Raw genomic sequence first — 21,146 nt, forward strand, 5'->3', positions numbered from 1 at the left:
GACTTCTTGTAGGTTCTGGATATTAGCCCTTTGTCAGATGAGTAGATTGCAAAAATTTTCTCCCATTCTGTAGGTTGCCTGTTCACTCTGATGGTAGTGTCTTTTGCTGTACAGAAGCTCTTTAGTTTAATTGGATCCCATTTGTCAATTTTGGCATTTGTTGCCATTGCTTTTGGTGTTTGAATAATTGTATATTTTAAGGTGAATTTCACTAAATGAGGGTGGACATTTTCGAGTTGACTTTTATGGGATTTAAAAGGTTGTAGTCATGTTTTAAGTTAATAGAAACTGGTCGCTCATGCTTTTTATATAAAGGAGAACATAGAAACAAAAATAAAAAAATAGAATTAATCGATAAATCTGTTTCTCTACAACTTTAAAAATTATACAAGCAAGTGTAAAATCTATATCCTCCTACTGCAGTTCCACCCTCAGGGGCAACCACTATTAACAATTTGTTGCATATTCTTTTTTTAAAACCTTATTAACATATCATGGATATCTTTCCATTTTATCTTTTATAGCTCAACTCATTTATTAAAAGTATTTAACAGCTTGATGTATGATTTGTATATCATAAAATCCAGCCATTGTAAATGTATGATGCTGTTATATTGTAAATGTATACAGTAGTGCAATCATCACCTACTCCAGTTTTAGAGCACTTATTACTCCAAAAGTTTCCTTACGCCTGTTTGCAGTCAACCCCAAACCCCAGTCAGATGCGCTTTCTGTTTTTACAGGTGTACTTTTTAGAAATGTTATATAAATGGAATCATACAGCATGCTTTCTTTTGTATCCAGCTCTTTTCACTTAGCTTAATGTTTTTAAGATTGCTCCATGTTGTTACATATATCAGTAGTTCCTTTTTCTTGCTAAGTAGTATTCTGCTATATGGATATACAATACTTTATTTAACAGTTGGTTAAACTATGATGGATGTTTGGTTGGTTTTCATCTTGGGAATATTATAAATAATGCTGCTATGAATATTCACATACAATTCTTTGTGTTGATATATGTTTTTATTTTTCTTGGGTAGATTCCTAGGACTGAAGTTACCAGGTTGTGTGGTAAGATGTGGCTGTATTTTACATTTCCATCAGCAATGTATAAGGGCACCACTTTCTCCACAATTCTCTAACACTTGGTATTGTCAGTTTTTGTGATTATAGTTATTCTCTAAGTGTGTAGTGGTATCTTATTGTGGTTTTAATTTGCATTTCCTTAGTGACTAATGATTTGAGCACTTTTTCATGTGTATATTGGCCATTTGTAAATTTTCTTTGGTGAAGTGTCCAAATCTTTTGCTGATGTTATCATTGGATTGTTTTTCCTCTTATTATTTGAGTTTTAAAATGTATTTTATATGCAAGTATATTATCAGATGTATTGTTTGCAGGTATTTTCTTCCAGTCTGTAGCTTGTCTTTTCGTTTTCTGATTGTTTCTTTTGAAGAAAAACATTTTTAAATTTTGATAAAGTCAAAATTTTTTCTTTCGTGGATCTTGCTTTTTATAAAATCTTCATCTAACCCAAGGTTGCAACAATGTCCTCCTGTTTTCTTCTACACATTTTATAATTTTAGTTCTTACATTTAGGGATGTGATACATTTTGAGTTAAGTTTTGTGTATGGTGTAAGGTAAGAGTCTAAGTTCTTTTTTTGCATGTAGGCATATAGTTCTAGCATCACTGTCAAATAGTCTGTGCTTTCCCCCATGAAATTGTATTGGCACACTGACCGAAGCCAATTGCCATAAATGGGTTTACTTCTTACATCTCTGTTCTACTGATTTATAAATTCATCCTTATACCAATACCACATTAACTTAGGAATGGTAGTTTTATAGTAAGTTTTGAAGTCAGGTAGCATATGTTTTCCAAGTTGTTTCTTTTCAAAAATGCATAGGCTTTTCTATGTCCTTTGCATTTCTATATGCATATTAGGAATAGCTTGTCAGTTTCTACAAATAAGTAGATAAATAAGTAAATAAAACCTGCTAGTTTTTTTTTTCGCTTTACGTTTTGGGATGCGTGTGCAGAACGTGCAGGTTTGTTACATAGGTATTCATGTGCCATGCTGGTTTGTTGTACCTGTCAACTCAACATCTAAGTTTTAAGCCCCACGTGCATTAGGTATTTGTCCAGTGCTCTCCCTTCTCTTGCCCCGCACCCTTGATAGGCCCCAGTGTGTGATGTTCCCCTCCCTGTGTCCATGTATTTTCATTGTTCAACTCCCACTTATGAGTGAGAACATGCAGTGTTTGGAAACCTGCTAGGATTTTAATAGGAGTTGTGTAGAATTTGTAGGCTAATTTGAAGAGATTACCATCTTAACAGTGTTGAATTTTCCATTATATGAGTGTGACGTATTTCTCCAATTTTTAGCTTTTTATAGCAATGTTTGGTAGTTGTCGGAGTATAGGTCTTGAACTTCTTTTGATATGTTAATTCCTGAATGTATTTGTCAGGTTTCTCCAGAGGGACAAGGCCAGTAGGAAATATATATGTATATGTACATATATGTGTATATTCACATATATATGAAACAAAGTTTATTAGGGAGAATTGGCTCACATGATTAAAAATATGAAGTTCCACCATAGGTCATCTGTAAGCTAGGGAATGCCAGTAGTGTGATTCAGTTCAAGTCCAAAACCCTTGAAACCAGGGAAGCCAACAATGCAGTCCTGAGTGAGTCTGAGGGTGAAGGCCTGAGAGCCCCAGGCAGGCTGCTAGTGCAAGACCTAGACTTCAAAGGAAGATGAACCTGGAGTCTGATGTCTAAGGGCAGGAGGAGAAAAGGTGCCTCACTGCAAAAGGGAGAGAGGGAGGAAGTTAAGCAATCTGAGTATCCCCCTTGTTCCACCTGCTTTGTTCTAATCACACCTATTACTGATTAGATGGTGGCCACTCACATCAAGGGTGGCTCTTCCTCTCCTTGTCCACTGACTCCACATGTCAGTCTCCTCTGGAAACACCCTGACACACCCAGAAACAGTGCTTCACTAGCCAGCTAGGCATCCCTCAATCCAGTCCAGTTGATATCTAATATTTAGCATCACACTGAGTATTTCACTTTTTGATGCTATTGTGAATGGGATTATTTTCTCAATTTTATTTTTGATCTCTTAGTTGCTATTAAATAGAAATCCAGTTGATATTGATATGTTAGTCTTGCATGCTGTTATCTTACTACAATTGCTTATTAGTTCTAGTAATTTTTTTAGTTTGTAGATTCTTTAGGATTTTCTGCATATGAGATCACGTCATCTGCAAAGAAAGACACTTTAACTTCTTTTCTAATCTGTATGCTTTTAATTTACTTTTCTCGCTTTATTGCAATGGCTAGAAGCTCAAATATAAGGTTGAATAGAAGTGGTGAAAGTGAATATCCTTGCGTCATTTCCGATGGGGAAAAGCATTCATATTACCATTAAATATGATGTTAACTGTGGGTTTTGTAGACGCTCCTTATCAGGTTGTGTAAGTTCTCTTCTATGTCTGGTTTATGGAGTGTTATGTTTGGAGAATGGGGGTTCTTTTTTCTACATCTGTTGAGATGATCATTTGGTGTTTGTACTTTGTTCTGTTAATGTGCATATTCCATTAATTCATTAATTGATATTAAATCACTCTTGCATTCCTGGGATGACTCCACATAGTCATGGTATATAAAGGCAAGTTTTACATGCCGCAAGATTTGGTTTGTTAATATTTTGTTAAGGATTTTTACTATGTTCATGATAAATATTAGTCTGTAGTGTCCTTTTTTTATATATTTGCTTGACTTTGGTATCAGGGTAATACTGGCTATGTAATACTTGTTGGAAAGTTTTCCCTTCTTCACTGTATTTTAGACAAGTTTGTGTAGGATTGGTACCATCTCTTCCTTAAATGTTTGATAGAATTCTCCAGTGAAGCATTTGGACCTGCAGTAGTTTGATTTTTTGTGGGAATGTTTTAAGCACAAATTTGATTTTTTTTTTTTTTTTTCAAAAAAAGCTTCTCAATTTTTCACATGGCTTTGGCCAGTTTCCATAACCCCAAAATGGTGGTTTTTGATGATTTTGTCTAGTTTATTAGTTTTAGCTTGCTAAGAGGATTTTTTGACTTCTTCACACCACCACACCCAGAAGTTGCCTCTCTACCTCTTTTTAAAAAAAATCTGTATAGTATTTCATTTTACAAACATGCCATAATTTATTTAATAAAAAATAGTTTTTTCACTTTTTAAATATAGTCTGAGCAGTGCTGAAGCTAGCCTTCTATATATAACTTTACTTACTTTTGCTAATAAGATACATGCATTTTTAATTTTAATAAATGTCAAATTATTCTCCAAACTTTGTTCTCAATAATTACATTGTTAGAATAATTTCCAAGGAGGTCCACTTCTGCATATATTGCTACTACCATATACAAGTTAAGTAACCCTACTGTGAAACTAAAAGGCACCATAATTCAGAACTTTTTGAGTGGCATTTTGACACCACACATGGATGTCTAAGATAGTAACGTGTTTGTTTTCTGATGATTCAGTGTACATAAACTTTGTTTCATGTACAAAATTATTAAACGTATTGTATAAAATTACCTTCAGGCTATGTGTGTAAGGTATATATGAAACATAAATGAATTTTGTGTTTAGACTTGGATTTCATCCTCAAGATATCTCATTATGTTATGTATAAATATTCCAAAATCTGAAAAATTCTGAAATCTGAAATGCTTTTAATCACAAGCATTTCAGATAAGTAATAACAACCTGTACTATTAATCTTTCATATTTTTGCCAATATGAAAAGCAAACAGTTTGGTATCTTTTTGTTTGTACTTATCTAATTAGAGTTGGGAATCTTCTCATATGCCCTTTGACCATTTCTTTTTATTTTATGAAGTGACTTTTTATTCCTTTGCTTAATTTCCAATTATTTTTATTTTTATTTTATTTTATTTTTTTTTGAGATGGAGTTTTGCTTTTGTTGCCCAGGCTGGAGTACAATGGTGTGATCTCAGCTCACTGCAACCTCTGTCTCCCTGGTTCAAGCAATTCTGCCTCAGCTTCCCAAGTAGCTGGGATTACAGGCACACACCACCATGCCTGGCTAATTTTTGTATTTTTAGTAGAGACAGGTTTTCACCATGTTGGCCAGGCTGGTCTCGAACTCTGACTTTGTGATCTGCACACTTTGGCCTCCCGAAGTGCTGGGATTACAGGTGTGAGCCGCCATGCCTGGCCTTAATTTCCAACTAGTTTCGTTCTTTTTTTCTTATTTATAGGATTTTTTGGTATTATAGTGATACTGTTATCTGTTTTATGTTGTAAAGATTTTTTTCTATTCTGTCCTTCCTTCTAGTTGTAACTGTTTTCAATCTTTTGAGACCCTGGTATTGTAATTTATGTTTCTGTTTGTTTTTAAAACAGAAAGTTGTACAAGGGATTGATTTAAACCAAATTCGAGGACTTGGGTTTGATGCCACGTGTTCTCTGGTTGTTTTGGATAAGCAGTTTCGCCCATTACCGGTCAACCATGAAGGTAAGACCACGTCTCTTCTTTTTCCCAGTGGTGGGAGACTTGCCTGATTAATCCAATGGGCCCAGGTGGAACAGGAGGGCAGGTGTCTCTTGCTGCTGATAGTGAAATTTAGAGGTAGAGTGAAATGACACAGATCATGTCGCAGAAGTCAAGAGCTTGGAGAACAGTTGGTATGAGTGGTTTGGTGTTGAGGCTGGATTAGGGGGACTTGGCTTAATAAAACTCAAGAGCCACAGTGCAGAACATGGTAAAGGAAGGACATGAGATTGTTAGCTAGGAGTAAGTAACCTTGAAACACACAGGTGGTTTTGATGTTTTCTGGGAAGAGAATGTCAGTGCTTGCAGTTTCTTTGTATACGACGTTCCTATTCCATGCTTGTCTGAGTGGATGAGCCAAGTCCTTTGAAAGGAAATGGAACATGGTAGACAGGGCCATGTGACAAACAGAAGCTAGAAGCAGATGGCCTCTCTGTTTTCAATAGCCAGACCAAAAGACATTCACATTAAATGATGTCCTAACAGACACTTGTGAGTACAGAAATGAGCTGTTTCAAACGTAAAATGCCACTTGGGTCCACCATCAGAGATTTTTCACAGCAAATAAGGTTGTCTCTTTTGGGGAATTTTAGCCAATAACGCTAGTACTGGGGTTACAAACCCAAAAGTCTACTAATACATTAATGCAATAATTAATATATTAGTCAGATGGGTAATGTAAAATGAGTAATAGGCCTCGCTTGAGAAAAACCGCTGCACATGTGTGAAGATAAATTTCAACTGATATTTAACCTTGTAATGAGCAGAAGACATTAGGGAGCAGTGGAGGCTCATTGCACTGGAAATTGCATGCTCCATCTGAAGGGAGGGGCCAGCGCTAGGCATTGTCAGTCGGCTGTTGCCAAGATAGCCATTGCAAACATATTTGGGGCTAGATTCTGTTTGAGAACGCTTGGTTCTGGACACTGTTGCAGCAGCATCTTTCTTAACTGTTGGCTATGAGGTAGTAGGGTACATTGGTACACAGTGGAATTAGAGTTAGGCGGGGACTCTGATTGTAGCTCTGCCATTGCTGAGCTGTGACACCTTGGGCAAGCCACTTAACTGTGTTTCTTAGTTTTCTTCTCTGAAAGAATTTGAATAATGAATCAGTAGCTTTGCTGTGAGAATTTAGTAAGAGACTGATACTTAAAATGCTCAGAAAAGTTTCTTCCATCAGTTGATGAATTTTTTAAGAGAATATTCCGGTCACTACTATGGACCTAATGTATGAAATAGTGATTATTATAATTATAAGGACTATAAATGATCATCTATTTGCATCACTTTTCACTATAAGTGATCACTATAAATAATTATAATCACTATGTGCTGAAAATGGATGCAAATAGATGAATGATTAGAACACAGTGGTAATGATGACCATTTTCTGCATGCGCGCACACACACACACACACACACACACACACACACTTTTTTCCCTCTTCTTGTGACATTTATTAACACCTCCTGTGTGCCAGGCCCTGTCTTAGCAAATGCTGGGGCTTCAAAGATGAATCAGGATGGTTCTTGTTCTTGGTGGCTATTCATTGGCCCAGTTGGCACTGTTCTGGCCCAGGACAGGGCAGCCTCATTCTGAGCCATTTAAGAAAGCAGAGACCAAAAATGGGTAGAGCAAACGTCAGCTGTGCAGCAGCAAGCATTCACTAATTACAAGATGTGGCCAGCCACAGACCTGGCCGTTTTGGGAGGCTGTCAGTGTGTCTTTTATGGGCTTTATTTAAGTAAAGGTCAGGTGATTGTTGGGGATGCCATAGATCAGATGTCTCTTACTGCTGATAGTGAGATTTAGAGGCAGAGTGTGGAGGCAAGAAGTTATGTCCCGGAAGTTAAAAGTTTGGAGAGCAATTGGCACGAGTCGGGTGGCATTGGGGGCAGAGTTAGAGGGAACTTGGTTCCATAAAGCACAAGAGGCATGTTAGAGAGCCTGATTTTGGGTGGGACTTTAGATACTAAGAGTCCTGCTTCAAGGATTTTGTATCATCTGATCTAAAATACATGTTTCTTTATTTATTTTTACTCTGGCTGTGCATTAGTATCAACTGGAGATCTTTTTAAAAATTTACAATTCATGAACCCTACCCTCAAGATTTGTATCCACTTGACTTGAGGTGGAGCTAGGGTGTTGACTTTTAAAAAAAGTTCTCTCAGTAAGTCTAGTATGTAGAGAATCACTGGGCACAGATTAACAGAGAATTAAAATATTGGGAACAGAACACTTGAAGTGGAAGAAGATAGTTCCTTGTTAAATTTGCTTAAATATGTACCCTCTTTGGATGCTATATATTTTTTTCATTGTAGGTAGAATGGCCTCCTGTTAACAAATCCTCTATTAAAAAGGTAACTAGGTTCCCACTCTAATTATAAGTGTTGAAATAACTTTATTCCATCTAAAAGGTTAAAGTATACCCATTCATCAAATGCATCCAGCTGCAGGTGCCCTCATCAGTTTCTTGCCTTTCAACAGATTGTATTAAGGTTAGATCTTTTATCCGAAATGGATTATCCTGTGCAAGAAAATGAAATTAGAATTTTAAAGGTGGTTTGAAGGTTCTTTAGAGACTCCTACCTGCATGGCAGCCACCAACTCTTGATTGGCTAATGGGAGTAATTGTGAGGAGCAGAGAGTGGGGTCACGAAGATTCCAGATAACCCTAATCATGCAGATAACCTAAAACCAAACCCATAAGGCCAGCAAAAGTATTGCCATCTGTAGATGTTAACCAAAAAATTATAAACAAATAAATTAAGTACAATAGTTTAAGAAAATACAGCATTACTATATGATAAAATAGTCTTATTGTTTGCCTTTCCTTGTTTGATTCTTCTTTCTTAAAAGATCTGAACAGCCCCTGGGCTGGACAGCAGCACAGTTGCTGAATGCTTCCTACCCCTGCCACTGACCGAATGCAGAGCCTCACCCTGATTGTGTCATCTCAGCCATAGGAGCTCTTGGGAGGGAGAGGAACAAAGGGTGATAATTGGGGCTGGGAGAGGGAGTTATGACCTAGTCTCCTCTGTGCAACAGATACCTAATGTTTAGATTTTCTTTGCTGATTCATAATAATTTTTCCCCTCAGGTATGCCTGCAACACATTCTGTGAACATAAACATGTATTTTAGCAAGGTATTAATTAAGTGAATATATGGATGAATAATAATCTGCCCTTAGGTAAAGTGAGGTAGCTCAAATTTTGCTTTACCTCCAATTCTCTTAAACGACGACATTTTTGTGGGTCTGTGTTCTGTTTCCCATTCGGCCTTATTGTGTAGAACCTCTTTCTCACTCTTTCTTCACCTGCATAGCCAGTGGCTAGTCATTTGAAGAATTAAATAAACACTTTCCTGCCTTTTGGAAGCTTTCTGTACAGCTCCAGGCTCAGCTAACTAGAGCCTACTCTTTGCTCCTCCTCCACATTCCCATGTCTGGTACTCTTGTTCTGGCAGTCAACACACAATGTAGACTCTTTCTCCGTGCAAACATATGCACTTAAGGGCAGAACTGTGGCACATTCTTCTTGATATCCTAGCATCCAACACTGTGCATGGCATGTAGTAGATGCTCAATAAAAGATTAAATTAACTTTCAGTTGATTTACTTGTGGTTTTCCATGAGAGCTGAAAAAAAAATTAACTTCTCAGTTTTTATCTAAAATGAAAATTATAAATTATTAATTCTAATGCAGTATTGATTCTGTACGATTTTCACTGTATTATTCTGACTGCATTTTGAGAGCATCTTTATATACAGGCAGTAGTAGCTGATTGGTCTGTCTTCACTATAGGCAGAAGTTTAGCAACAGGTATTTTTACCTTAAAGTAGCTGTAGATTTGTTCTGTATAGTACTTGAGAAACAATACTGATATTGTCCCCTTCAACACTCACCCACCCACCCACACACTGCAGGTGTATGCATGTGTACACACCCACATCGTGATTTATTGATGGTTCTGGAATAGGAGCTGGACATCAGTATTTTTAAAAGTTATCAAGGCAATGCTAATGTGCAACTAGGTTTGAGAACCAGAGCTTTGAGCACTTCTGTTAGATAGTAGAACAATTCTGTTTACAAAAAATTCTTTGACATTCCTGTGGGAGGTCCCATGTACTCTTTATTATTTTCAAAGTATTAGTATTATGGTTTGTGGAACTTTCATGGAAGGCGAGATCTTTCCAGTTAGGCAAACCAGCAACTGAGCCCCTGCCTTGTTATGCCCATGACCTTATTTAGGTATCTTCTTACATTGGATTTTTTTTTGTTTGTTTTAGCAAGATATGTAGTGCTGCAGTTACTTTGCCATTAAATAAAATAATGTGTGAAAATATAATACCTGGCTTGGTAACTGCTGGGTTTCTTTTCTGTTTGCCCTAATAATCTCCCAGGTATATTCATTGCTGTTCTGCATATTTTGCCATCAGAAGCGTCAGAGGGCTGTTAAAGGATTTCTGGCTTGCCCATTGGTACAGGATGAATTAACAGAGGCTAGGGAGAGAGATAAGGAGTTACTGTGTGGACTACAGGGTGGTAAAGGCAGGATATGAGGGGCAGTGCTCCTTTTCTGGCTGGTTTTAAATTCTCTTCCTTACGTTTACTCCTCCTGAGGGCCTGCTTTCTGAGAAGTACTTGCCATATCCTTTATGTGCATTATCTTTTGTTTAATAACTTTCTGAATTATATATCTTCGTCTGTAACTGTGTCTTCATCTGTAACTAGCATTCCCTATAAGATCTGCCTAATTCCAAAACCGATGAGCTTCCCATGCCAACAAACCAACCAATCAAATGAGGGAAAAAACACCTAAATGAACTAATTTTAATTAAATTGACCTGAAAAAGTGGGAATATAAGCAGTTAAATGCCATTGTGTAGCTATTAGATGTATTATACCATCAAAGTATTTATCCATATTTAAAGGAGACAGATCTTAAAAAGAGAAAATATTGCCATAGTCTTATTTCATAGATGCCTCTCCTGAATGTATGCCCAGAAAAGTTTTTCTAGAACAGAAGGGATAAGAAAGGAAGAGAAGAAGTTGAGAGAGAATACTGGATAATATAATTAATTGGTAGATTTTTTTTCTGCTTTTAATGTAGATATTTATTCTAAGGTTATGGTCAGAGAACACATGACTGGACAGGAAATTGGAGGCCTGGGGACAGTGCATTCATCAGCCTTGCTGGTGTCCTTTCATTTTGCTCATTCTTGATACATAAAATTATAGAAAGTACATAGCATTTTGGTCTTGGGAATCCATAATTGTTCCCTTGAAGTAGAAGGAAGAGAATGTGTGTCTATCTGCATCTCCCTCTCGTTTCTGTTAGAGGATTCCCATCGAAATGTCATCATGTGGCTGGACCATCGAGCAGTCAGTCAGGTCAATAGGATCAACGAGACCAAGCACAGCGTCCTCCAGTATGTCGGCGGGGTGATGTCTGTGGAAATGCAGGCCCCGAAGCTTCTGTGGCTGAAAGAGGTGAGTGCATAGAGTCTAAGAGAAGATACCAACAATAGTAGAGGATCCCTTTTATTGTGGATCTGTATGTACCAGGCACCCTGCTAAAATCAGTTCTGTTTGATTTTTTCCCAGCAACTAGGAGGAACATTGATCCCATTTTATTGATTACAGTGCAGTTAAATCACACCTGTTTTTATGTGCCTAACTCATACCAGGCACTGTGACAGGTATTGTACACGTTATCTCTTTGAAGGCCAACAGCCCTATGAAGTGTTTTTATGTGTGGTGTTTACTTTAGGGTGTCTGTTTTGTAGACAAGAAAACGAATGTTCATAGAGATAAAACAACTCACTCAAAGTGAAAAATATGTGACAGAACCAGAATTTGAACCTAAGACTGGCTGACTCCAAAATGGTTTTTTCAAATTTTAAAATGTTTCTTTTGTGGAGACTTGGTCTCACTGTGCTGGCCAGGCTGATTTCAAACTCCTGGCCTTATGTGATCCTGCAAAAGTGATGTGTTTATAGGTGTGAGGCACTGTGCCCAGCCATCCAAAATCAATTCTTTTAATACCCGGTATTCTACTGGAGTTCAGAGAGATTAATTACCATTCCAGTGAGAAAGCAGCAGAGGTGGGATTTAAGTCCATATCTTCTGATCAGGGCCTTCCTAGTCTGTACACTTTTAGCCCCAACTTATTAATATTTGGCCTTGTTGACATCTTAGGCTTCCCCTTTCTCATCCCACCTGCACTCGAGTTTCTCATCCTTAAATGATATGGCAATCTCTGGTCAAAGCTCTTGCAGGTGGTTTCCATTTCCAGATGTGAGGACTCCTTTATGAAGTGTGGAGAATGGTGATGTCAGCTTAATGGTTCCCATTAGAGATGGATGTGTGAGAAAGTTCAAGTCCTTCGGGAACCTCAAGGACTTGAAAACCTCTAGGTGGTCTGGAGAAATAGAGAATCCATCTAATGGGCATGACCTGTGATTCATTTACTGGCTCTGAGATTTCAGGTGGGCTGAGTCTTCTATTACTCAGATTGTGAATGGAGATGGGGAGAGCTTAGGGTGCTGAGAAGGTGCCTAAGGATTGCCATCATGGGGCAGGAGAGTGGTAGGAAAGAAGGGCTTCAGCAATCAAAGCAGGCTTTACTTGTTAGCTGTTTTAGATATTGAGCTGTTTTGTAAGTTTTAATCTACATAAAGGCTTCTGTGGTTGCTAAGAGTTTGACAGAGTTTCTTGGGAGTCAGGAGTTTTCAAGAATCTAATTCTGACTCTACTGTCAACAATTACATGCTTTGGTCAAAGCACTTCTTATCTCAGACCTCACTTTTTTTCATCTGTAAAGTGGGAGAGTTGTATTAACCAGTTTGAAAACCTGACTCGGATATATGCTGAAACACAAAATTGGAATACAGAACTGTTCTGCACTGCCCCATACCCTGCTTTGAGTTGTATAAGCATTAGTTGATTTTAATCCTAACAATCTCTGCTTGGTAGATAGCATGGGAAACTGATCCTAAGGAGGCTTTCCCAAACAGGTGATCGAGCCAGAATTTAAATCCATGTCTGCTGGGCCCCAGATCTCAGCTTGTTCCATCATGTCATGCAGTAGTAAAATCCCTCCATGAAGCATGGCTCTTGGTGTAGGACCAGGAATGATGGCAGTGGTCTTCTTCAACTTGGCCTAAACTTGTTGCTATATCAACAGGTTTGGATTGGATATATCACCTTTTTTGGCAACACAGAAAGAAGAGTTATACTGAGTTAAGCAAAGAGGATTGGGCGAAGGGTCGTTGGTTCAGTGTCAGGGCCTTCTAGAGCAGGTGCCACATGGCCAGCTCCAGCCTCTATCCCAGGAGATCTAAATGCGTATCTGGCACGAACCTCTCAGGATTCTTACCATCTTGCACTTGATATAAAACTGCACTAAGTAAATCCCATAGGAAATAGTTAATATCTAGATTACATGGCAATGTTTGTGATCCTCTGAGAGCATCTTCTATTAATTTATTTTAAAAATTCAATTTTCTTTCAGAATTTTCTGAGTAAGCCTCTAGGGTGGATGTGTTTTGGTAAGCATGTACAGGAATTCTTGCTGAGAATTCGTTTGGCTTTAATGTGATTGCAAAATCAAAATTAAAGAGATTTCTAAGTCAGTTTTAGCATTTTCTTAAAGCCTGACCAGGAGGGCTATAGTGCTTCTCAGACTTTAATGTGTAAATGAATCACCTGGAGATCTTACTGAACTGTAGTTTCTGATTCAGTAGCCCTGGGATAGGGACTGAAAATTGGAGAATTTGTATTGCTAACACAAGTTCACAGGTGATGCTGATGTTACTGGGCTGGGAACTTGTGAAACCACTTTTAATTCCAAAAGCTCTGTTCCCCTATGCTGAAAAACATCCACTTGTGGGGAATCAGGGAATGGTACCTTTGTTTTTAATGCTATGATGGGAGACACAGGAAAGTCTGATAGCTTCAGTAGAGCTGCTTGAGTGCACATTCAGAATAAAAACATGAGATTCTGTGTTCTAAGTTTATCAAGCTGTCTTGTTTTTACTCTTTCTTTATTCTTTAATTCTTGAAGTCTGTACTGAGCTCAACTATGAACCAGCAAGTGCGATAGGCACTGGGGACATGGGGACAATAAGGACTCAATCTTACCATTGAGCAGCACAGAGTCCACAAGGGATAGTGGTGGGGGAGCATAAGGAATGGGGTGGATGCACGAGTGATATGAAAACAGAGCCATCAAATATACTATGCATTGTGATATGGCAATATACAAAGTGCTTTGGGAAAAAGGATTTGCTTCCTAGAGGCAATAGTTTGACAGGAACCTCAAGATATGAGTGGAGGTTTTGCCTAGCAGAGAAGATAGGAAAGAGATTCTGAAGAGAGACTGTGGTTCATCTGTGATATGGTAGGTGAGTCCCAGGGCATGAGCTGTGGTGCTTCAGCAAGCATAGCAGGAGATGAGGCCAGGTAAATAGTCTGAGTTCGGCTTTTTAAGGGCTTAATTGGTGATAGGGATTGGTTGATGGTTGTTAAGCAAGGGAGGGGCAGGCTTAGGTAACTGGCAGACATGTGGAGATTGGATTAGGGGTGAGAAAATGTGTGTGGGGAGGTAAGAACTAGAGTTTTCTCATTCCTCTGATGATAGCACTCTAATGGCTTTGCATTGCTTTGTTAGATAAATTCCAGAAACTGAAACATGGACTACAAAATGGTGCATGATGTCATTTTTACCTCCTCCTCTCTCCTCACTCTTTGTCTTTTACCTCCTAGCTCACTATGTCCCATCCACAGGGATGCACTTAAGAGTTCTTTGCTACATGAGTCTTGGCTAGAGGTTGGCAGACTATGGCACCCAGGCCAAATCTGGCCTACTGCCTATTATTGGATGGCTTGAGAAAATGTAAATGGTTTTACATTTTCAAGTGGTTAAGAATCAAAAGAATGATATTTTGTGACTTATGAAAATAATAGGAAATTAAAATTTTAATGGCCATAAGTAAAGTTTGATTGGAACACAGCCACACTCATCCATTTATGTGTTGTTTATGTCTGTTTTCACATTACAGTGACAGTTGAGTAGTTGAGACAGAGACTATATGGCCTACAGGGCAGAATATATATGTACTATCTGGACCAACAGATGAAAAGTTTCCTGACCCTGTCTTGACAACGCTGAGTCTTTCACCCACAGTGTTCTTCCCTCTGCTCACCGCTGATTCTTCCTCATCATTTAAGTTTCAGTTTTATTTTTGCTCTCTTAAAAAGCCCTTCCTGACTGTCAGATACATCAGAGTCTCTTGTTACTACACTCTTAATTTTACTTCATTATATCTTTCATAAATTGTAGTGCTACCTCAATTTTTGTGGTGATTTATATAATGCTTGCCCCAACCATTGTAATCTGCAGGAGGATAGAGATCATATCCACCTTGTTCTTTGCTATGTCTCGGTCCCTTACCAAGTGGCTGGTGCGTAGTAGGTACTCAGTACATATTTTCTGAATAATTTGAATGACTCCGTAACTCAATAAGGAGCTGTTGCAGTACTCCATGGGAGAACTAATGAAACCTGAATTAGGCACTGTGAGTTGGAAGGAGATGGGTCCTAGAAATTTTTAGAGGATAATATCAATAGGACATTGAGACTGATTGGCTGTGAGGAGTGAGTCAGATGGAGGAGTCAGAGCTGACCACTCACTTTGTTATTGCTGTCATTTATCTTCTCCTTGTCCTTCACCTAGAGTCAGATGTCAGAGGGAGTTGGGTAGAATTTGGGGTTTTATCTGTCTTGAGATGTACTAGGACCACCATAGCTCTTGGGCAAAGTCACCTGGGTCCTAGTCCTGCAAATATGGAATTTAATCATGTCCTTTTCGTTTAAAGTTTATGTGTTTCAGGTTGACATTTGTCTCCTTAATAAGAATTGTCAGATAAAAGGAAAAATGCCATTTGAATTTTTCATAACCCCCAGCAGTCTGGCTTTTCCATTTGGTCTCAATGATTCTGACTCTCATCTTAATGAAGGCCAAATGTAAATTAAGTTCTGTCAGGCTTGAGCTGCTGGGGTCTCCTATCTTTATAAACATGAAACATTGTAGGGTAACAAGGTGCAGACTGAGGAAGGTCAAGAGAATTGGTGAGCTGATGTGGATCCTGACAGCTCAATGTTAATGGAAGAGAATTAACGTGACTTGTAGGGGCTACATGGAGATCTTACAAGCTGTCTTTTAACTCATTTCCTCTTTTGCCATTGTCAGCAGAGCAGAAAGCTAATGATTTTATAGTTTGAGATTTTCCTTGCTTATTCCAAAGTTCGGAACCAACTGTCTGTAATGTCACAGGATTTTGTTGATGGGTTCAGGAAATACACCTACTGCTTCTCTCTCCCCTGTCCGTGCCCCTGTGCTTCTGTCTTCCTGATAACATCCTGGGAAAATGAGGAAATGATTCTCCAATTGGTAGATTCTTCGGGGGAACCTGGGGGTTTGGATGGCTAGAGAGGTGGCTTGATAACTTCCTGCTAGCTGTGGAAGCTGCCACTTGAGTGCTTTGCAGTAGGACCTGCTGAAAAGAAAACCCTGCTGCAGGTCAGAGAAGCCTGGTTCTTCTGGTTCTTTCTGTAACATGAGAGGCTGGCCAAAGCTAATTTTTAAAACCTTATTTGGCCTTATTTTGTCACTCTTGTTGATGATCTAATAACATCTTTTCTCTATCTTGGTCTAATCTTGAAACTTCATGAAAGATAGATAATATCAATTTCTTTCCTTGAAATGCCACCATTTAAATAGATGGCAGTATGGTGGAAACTAGTTTTTCTTAGTTACTGTCTAATTACTATTCAACTGTGTTCATCAGGTCTTAGCAGTAGCACTAATACAAGATATTGAGGAACGTTAGGAGATATAACACAAATGTGTGCAAAAAAGTATAGAATTTGGAGCCAAACACACTTGCATTTAAATCTTTCTATACCACTTACCAATTGTGGGATCTTGGACAAGCTAAAATCAACTTCTCTGAGTCTCAGTGTGCTGAGCTATAAAATGAGGACAATAGTATCAGTCTTGTAGAGTTATGAGTTAGTGAGAGATTTGTAAAGTGGCTTATATAATAGATATTCCAATAGTACTTTATTTTCATTATCATTGTGTTTAAAAGTGCTTGTTTCTACTGATGTGCGTTTCAGTAACATCCTATCACTAACTGAGATAATTTTGAAGACTAAAATATATTATTTCATGGGGCTGGTCATAATGAGTGATATGTTTTTTCCTGTTTTATTCAGGAAAATTCTGGAAACCATCATCAAGGTTTCTAGAGACAATCATAGAAAATAGAGAATAGAAGAGCACAGAACATATTTTCAGTCATTCATTTATTTGAATCACCCACATCCTATGTGGCGATGTGTAATATCTATGCCAAAGGCAGCCAACTTCGAACTGTGAAGCTGATTAACTTACTTGAGTACCTTCTACTTGTTTCCCTTGACATTTACCAATGCCACCAGCCCCAGAATGTTTTTACTTCACAAGAGTTATTTTATTTAATCTTTACACCAGTCTGTGGGACAGATATTATCTCTTTTTATTTTACCAGATGAAGAAACTGAAGCTCAAAAGTGGTAAATAACTTACTCGTGGTCTCATACTATGTAAGCAAACCCATGTCAAGAGCTGCACCATTCGCTCTGTTCCCCCATCTGCTACCTTATGGGAACCTGTGCACTTTCAGTGTGGGAATCCAGAAGTGGTCTCTGCCACCAAGAAATTACAGTCTAGTTAAAGAATAAAGATACAGAGCAACCAAGCAGTAAGAGCAGAACAAGAAAATAGATGAAAATAAGAGCTAAAGTGTATGCAGTGCTTGTTAATACATCTAGTACTTTTCTAAGCATTTTACCCATGATAATTCATTTATTTCTCACAGTTACCCTATAGTTATTGTCTTGTTCTTTTCTTTTCTTTTCTTTCTTTTTTCTTTTTTTTTTTTAATTGAGACAGGGTCTTGCTCTGTCACCCAGGTTGGAGTACAGTAGCACAATCTTGGCTCATTGGAACCTTTGCCTCCCAGGCTTGAGTGGCTCTCCCACCCCAGCCTCCTGAGTAACTGGGACTACAGGCACACGCCACCATGCCCAGCTAATTTGTGTATTTTTTTTGTAGAGATGGGGTTTTGCCATGTTGCCCAGGCTGGTCTCAAACTCCTGAGTTCAAGTGATCCACCCTCCTCGGCCTCCCAGAATGCTGGGATTACAGGTGTGAGCCTAATTATTATCTTTTACAGATGAGGAAACAGGCGCAGAGACTTTAAGCAACTTGCCCTAGGTCACTCAGCTAATAAGCGTCAAGGCTGCGATTTGAAGTTTGGCATTTCACATCCAGCGTATGGGCTCATCACCATTTTGCTCTACTGCCTCTTCCAGCATTTGCTTTGCAGGCTTTGCATAAACTAGTGTAGGGAAGACATTTGTGGGTGATGGCTTTGGGAGGATCTGAGGCTGTAAACAATGGTCAGTAGCTTCATTGTTTCATTTAAGAAATATTGAGTGTCTCCTGTGTGAGAGGCACTGTGCTGGGCACTGGGGATGCCAAGGTGAATGAGTGGGACAAGGGCCCTGGGGTAGGCTTCTGGGAACTTAAGAGTCTAGTGTAGAGAGGCAGAAAATAGACACACACAAAGTGATTTTGTTTTCTGAAAAATGCTATGAAGGAAAAACACAGATGAACAGATTTGGCATGGCTAGTGTGGGCCTCTCTTGGGAGTTTTTGTTTGACCTGAATGATGAGATAGGAAGGAGGAGCAACAGATTCACTGCGGGGGAGGAAAGCACCTCATGAGATCAGCAGAGGAGGTCAGCTGGGCCGGGAGGGTATGAGCAAGGCACAGAGGCGTAGGAGGGGGTTTGGCGAAGTGGGCAAGGGCTGCCACATGCACAGCCTTGAGGCCAGGGGCAGGAGTTTGGGTTTTATTCCAAGAACAGTGGGAAATGATTGATGGGTTTTAAACATGGGTGTGACACAATATGTTTTATGACTTTGAAAAAATCATTCTGGCACATGTGCTAGGTAGATAGTAAATATTTGTATAGCAACAACAAAGTTCATACTGTAGTGTTAAAGGGAAGAAAAGTTAGAAGACTAATGAACAGTTTACAGTCTTATAAATACATTTGTTTTAAGAAACTATCAGTACAGAAAAAAAGACTGGCCATATACACGCAAAAAAACATTAATACTGGTACACTCTCCATGGTTGGAATAGTTTGCTACTGTTTTAGCACAATGCTCATGCTTTTATTACATAGTAATTTTCCATTCAAAGCTTGTAGTCATAGCTAACCTTTCTGGTTGACAACACTTCATTACTGAGCAAGGGATTTTTTTTTTCTTTCTTTTTGGGCTTATTTTCCTGAAAAGCACCATGCTAGGGATTTCACAGGGAGAATTTCATCTCTGCCCTTTAGTGACATAGTATAACAGCATGCTGTTTTACTGTATCTGTATGGCAGTATGAGGAAGCCAAGACTCAGGGGACTTAAGTAGCATCCCCAAAGCTACACAGAGGTAAGTTGTAGAGCCCAGATTCTCACCTAGTCCAGTCTGCCTCCAGCTCCTGGGCTCTAACTATTGCCTCTTACTGCCTGCTTTTAAAGGGCACTCATTTCTTCCCACTTGCCAGGGCTACAGGCTGGCAGACCACTGGCTGGATCTGGTCCCCAGACAGGTTTAGTTTGACCTACCATGTGCTTGGAAAAAAAATAAACAATTTTAAATTAGTTTCCAATATTTAAAGATTGAGAAATTTTATCTGAAAATTCAGATTATTTATTTTCCTGAATAAATAATGAAAGAACCTGGCAATACAAGGTCCACACTTGCATGCAAAAGGGATCGGCTGGAGCTGAATAGGGGCTGCCTTCTTTAGAAGGGGTCAGCATTCTTCATTTTGCAGCAGTCCCCACCCAGCCTGCTGCATTCATTTCCTTTTTCAGCCCTACCCCTCTGAGCACTTGAATTTGAGACTTAGGTGTGGGAATGTGTTCAAGGAATCTACCATTACTTTTCCTCTAGCAAGCGCTTAGAGAAATGGAAAGGCATTCCAGATGGTGAATTTCTTGGTCCAGGGCTCTCATGATTCCATGCCCGTGTTCACTCACACCTCTGGGTCTTTGCTCAGGTTTTTCCTTCTGCCTGGCAAGCTTATAGTAATTTCTTCCTTCACCAGGAAAACTTTAATAATAGTTCAAAACTCAGCCTTCACTTCCTCCAGGAAGTCTTCCTTGACTTAGTGTTGATTTAGGGTCCTACCCTTTGTCCCCTGTGGCATTCTATGCTTATCTCTACCCTAGAATTTAATTGCATTACATTGTGCTTTATTTATCTCAGTCTCCCTAGCCTCTAGAGCACTGTTTAAATTCTAACATTAATAACTTAGTATATGTTTTGATGGGTGGATGAATGAGTGAATGAACTTATTAAACCATCTCATGCCATTTTTGATTGCTGGGTGTGTTTGTCCAATCATTTCATTCCAAACTAAAGGTTCACTGCATGTCCAACATAAGTTAATTTTCTCTTCCTCACTGTGGAAAATGAGATTTGAGCATTACTGTTCCTTTCCATCCTAGAGCCACCCCTTGGCTGCAGTCCTGTTACCTGAGTCACAGCTTATTTTGTAGGCAAAGTGAAGGCTCTAGACTGAGACAGCAACTCCTCTGGGCCTCTCCACTGTGTCTTTGGACTCCTGTAATGGATACCCCTTTAAGTGGCTCCCTTCACTCCCCAGGAGAATCCAAGACTCATCTTCTCAATTAAAAAGCCTCTCTTTAGAATGTTTATACCAGGGCCCTGTATATTGGTCCAGATTCCTCCCAGCCTTTGAGGAATGCAGACAGTATTGTCAGCTGCTGTTAGGGCGTGTGTTATGGATTTTCTCTCCAGGGTGGGTACTGGACTTGTAACTAAATACACTGAATGTTGAGGCTGATGGCTTGCCTTCATCTACCTGGACAGTGAATCCTTTCCTTATTATCCTGTATTTGCATATTTGATTTATACCAAATATGTGTTGCATTCTTTTGGTTTTATAGTCCAGCAAAGTAATTTTTAAAAGGCAGACGAAAGAAAAAAAGTTCTTGGCCAGATATCTTGTAACATTTAATAAATGTCAGCTATTATTATAATACTTTTAAAAATTTGACCTTATGGCTATGGCAGACTTTCATAAATATTTCCTTTATATGATCTATGACATGACCTTGTGGGATAAATATTACTACTTCTCACATATTACAGATGAAGACAAGCCTCAAAGAGATGAAATGACTTCTCTACAGGTATCAAATCTTGGTGAAGGTCCTTTGGGCTTAAACTGGAGCCAAATGAAGGCCCTTGGATCTTAATGAAGGTCCTTTTGGCTCTAAATTCTGGTGTGTGTGTGTGTGTGTGTGTGTGTGTGTTTCTGCTGTACCATGTTTCTTCCTCATTTGGGTTGGTGGATTTTCAGCTCCATAAAAGCAGGGACAAAAATCTATCTCTTCATACCTTACTGTTTTATATCCCCAGA

At 38.8% G+C, this 21,146-nt stretch overlaps 1 protein-coding gene across 2 annotated transcripts in view; it reads left to right on the forward strand.

Moving 5' to 3' along the window:
- Positions 1–21,146, forward strand: part of FGGY (FGGY carbohydrate kinase domain containing) — a 469,171-nt gene that overhangs the window by 53,312 nt on the left and 394,713 nt on the right. For both annotated transcript variants that reach the window (XM_011973864.1, XM_011973863.1), the window contains 2 exons: positions 5,431–5,542; positions 10,922–11,073. In XM_011973864.1, coding sequence (XP_011829254.1) covers positions 5,431–5,542; positions 10,922–11,073 — 264 coding nt within the window. The remainder of the gene's footprint in view (positions 1–5,430; positions 5,543–10,921; positions 11,074–21,146) is intronic.

The sequence above is a fragment of the Mandrillus leucophaeus genome, unplaced genomic scaffold, assembly GCF_000951045.1.
Source record: "Mandrillus leucophaeus isolate KB7577 unplaced genomic scaffold, Mleu.le_1.0 Scaffold14, whole genome shotgun sequence".
Classification (NCBI taxonomy): Eukaryota; Metazoa; Chordata; class Mammalia; order Primates; family Cercopithecidae; genus Mandrillus; species Mandrillus leucophaeus.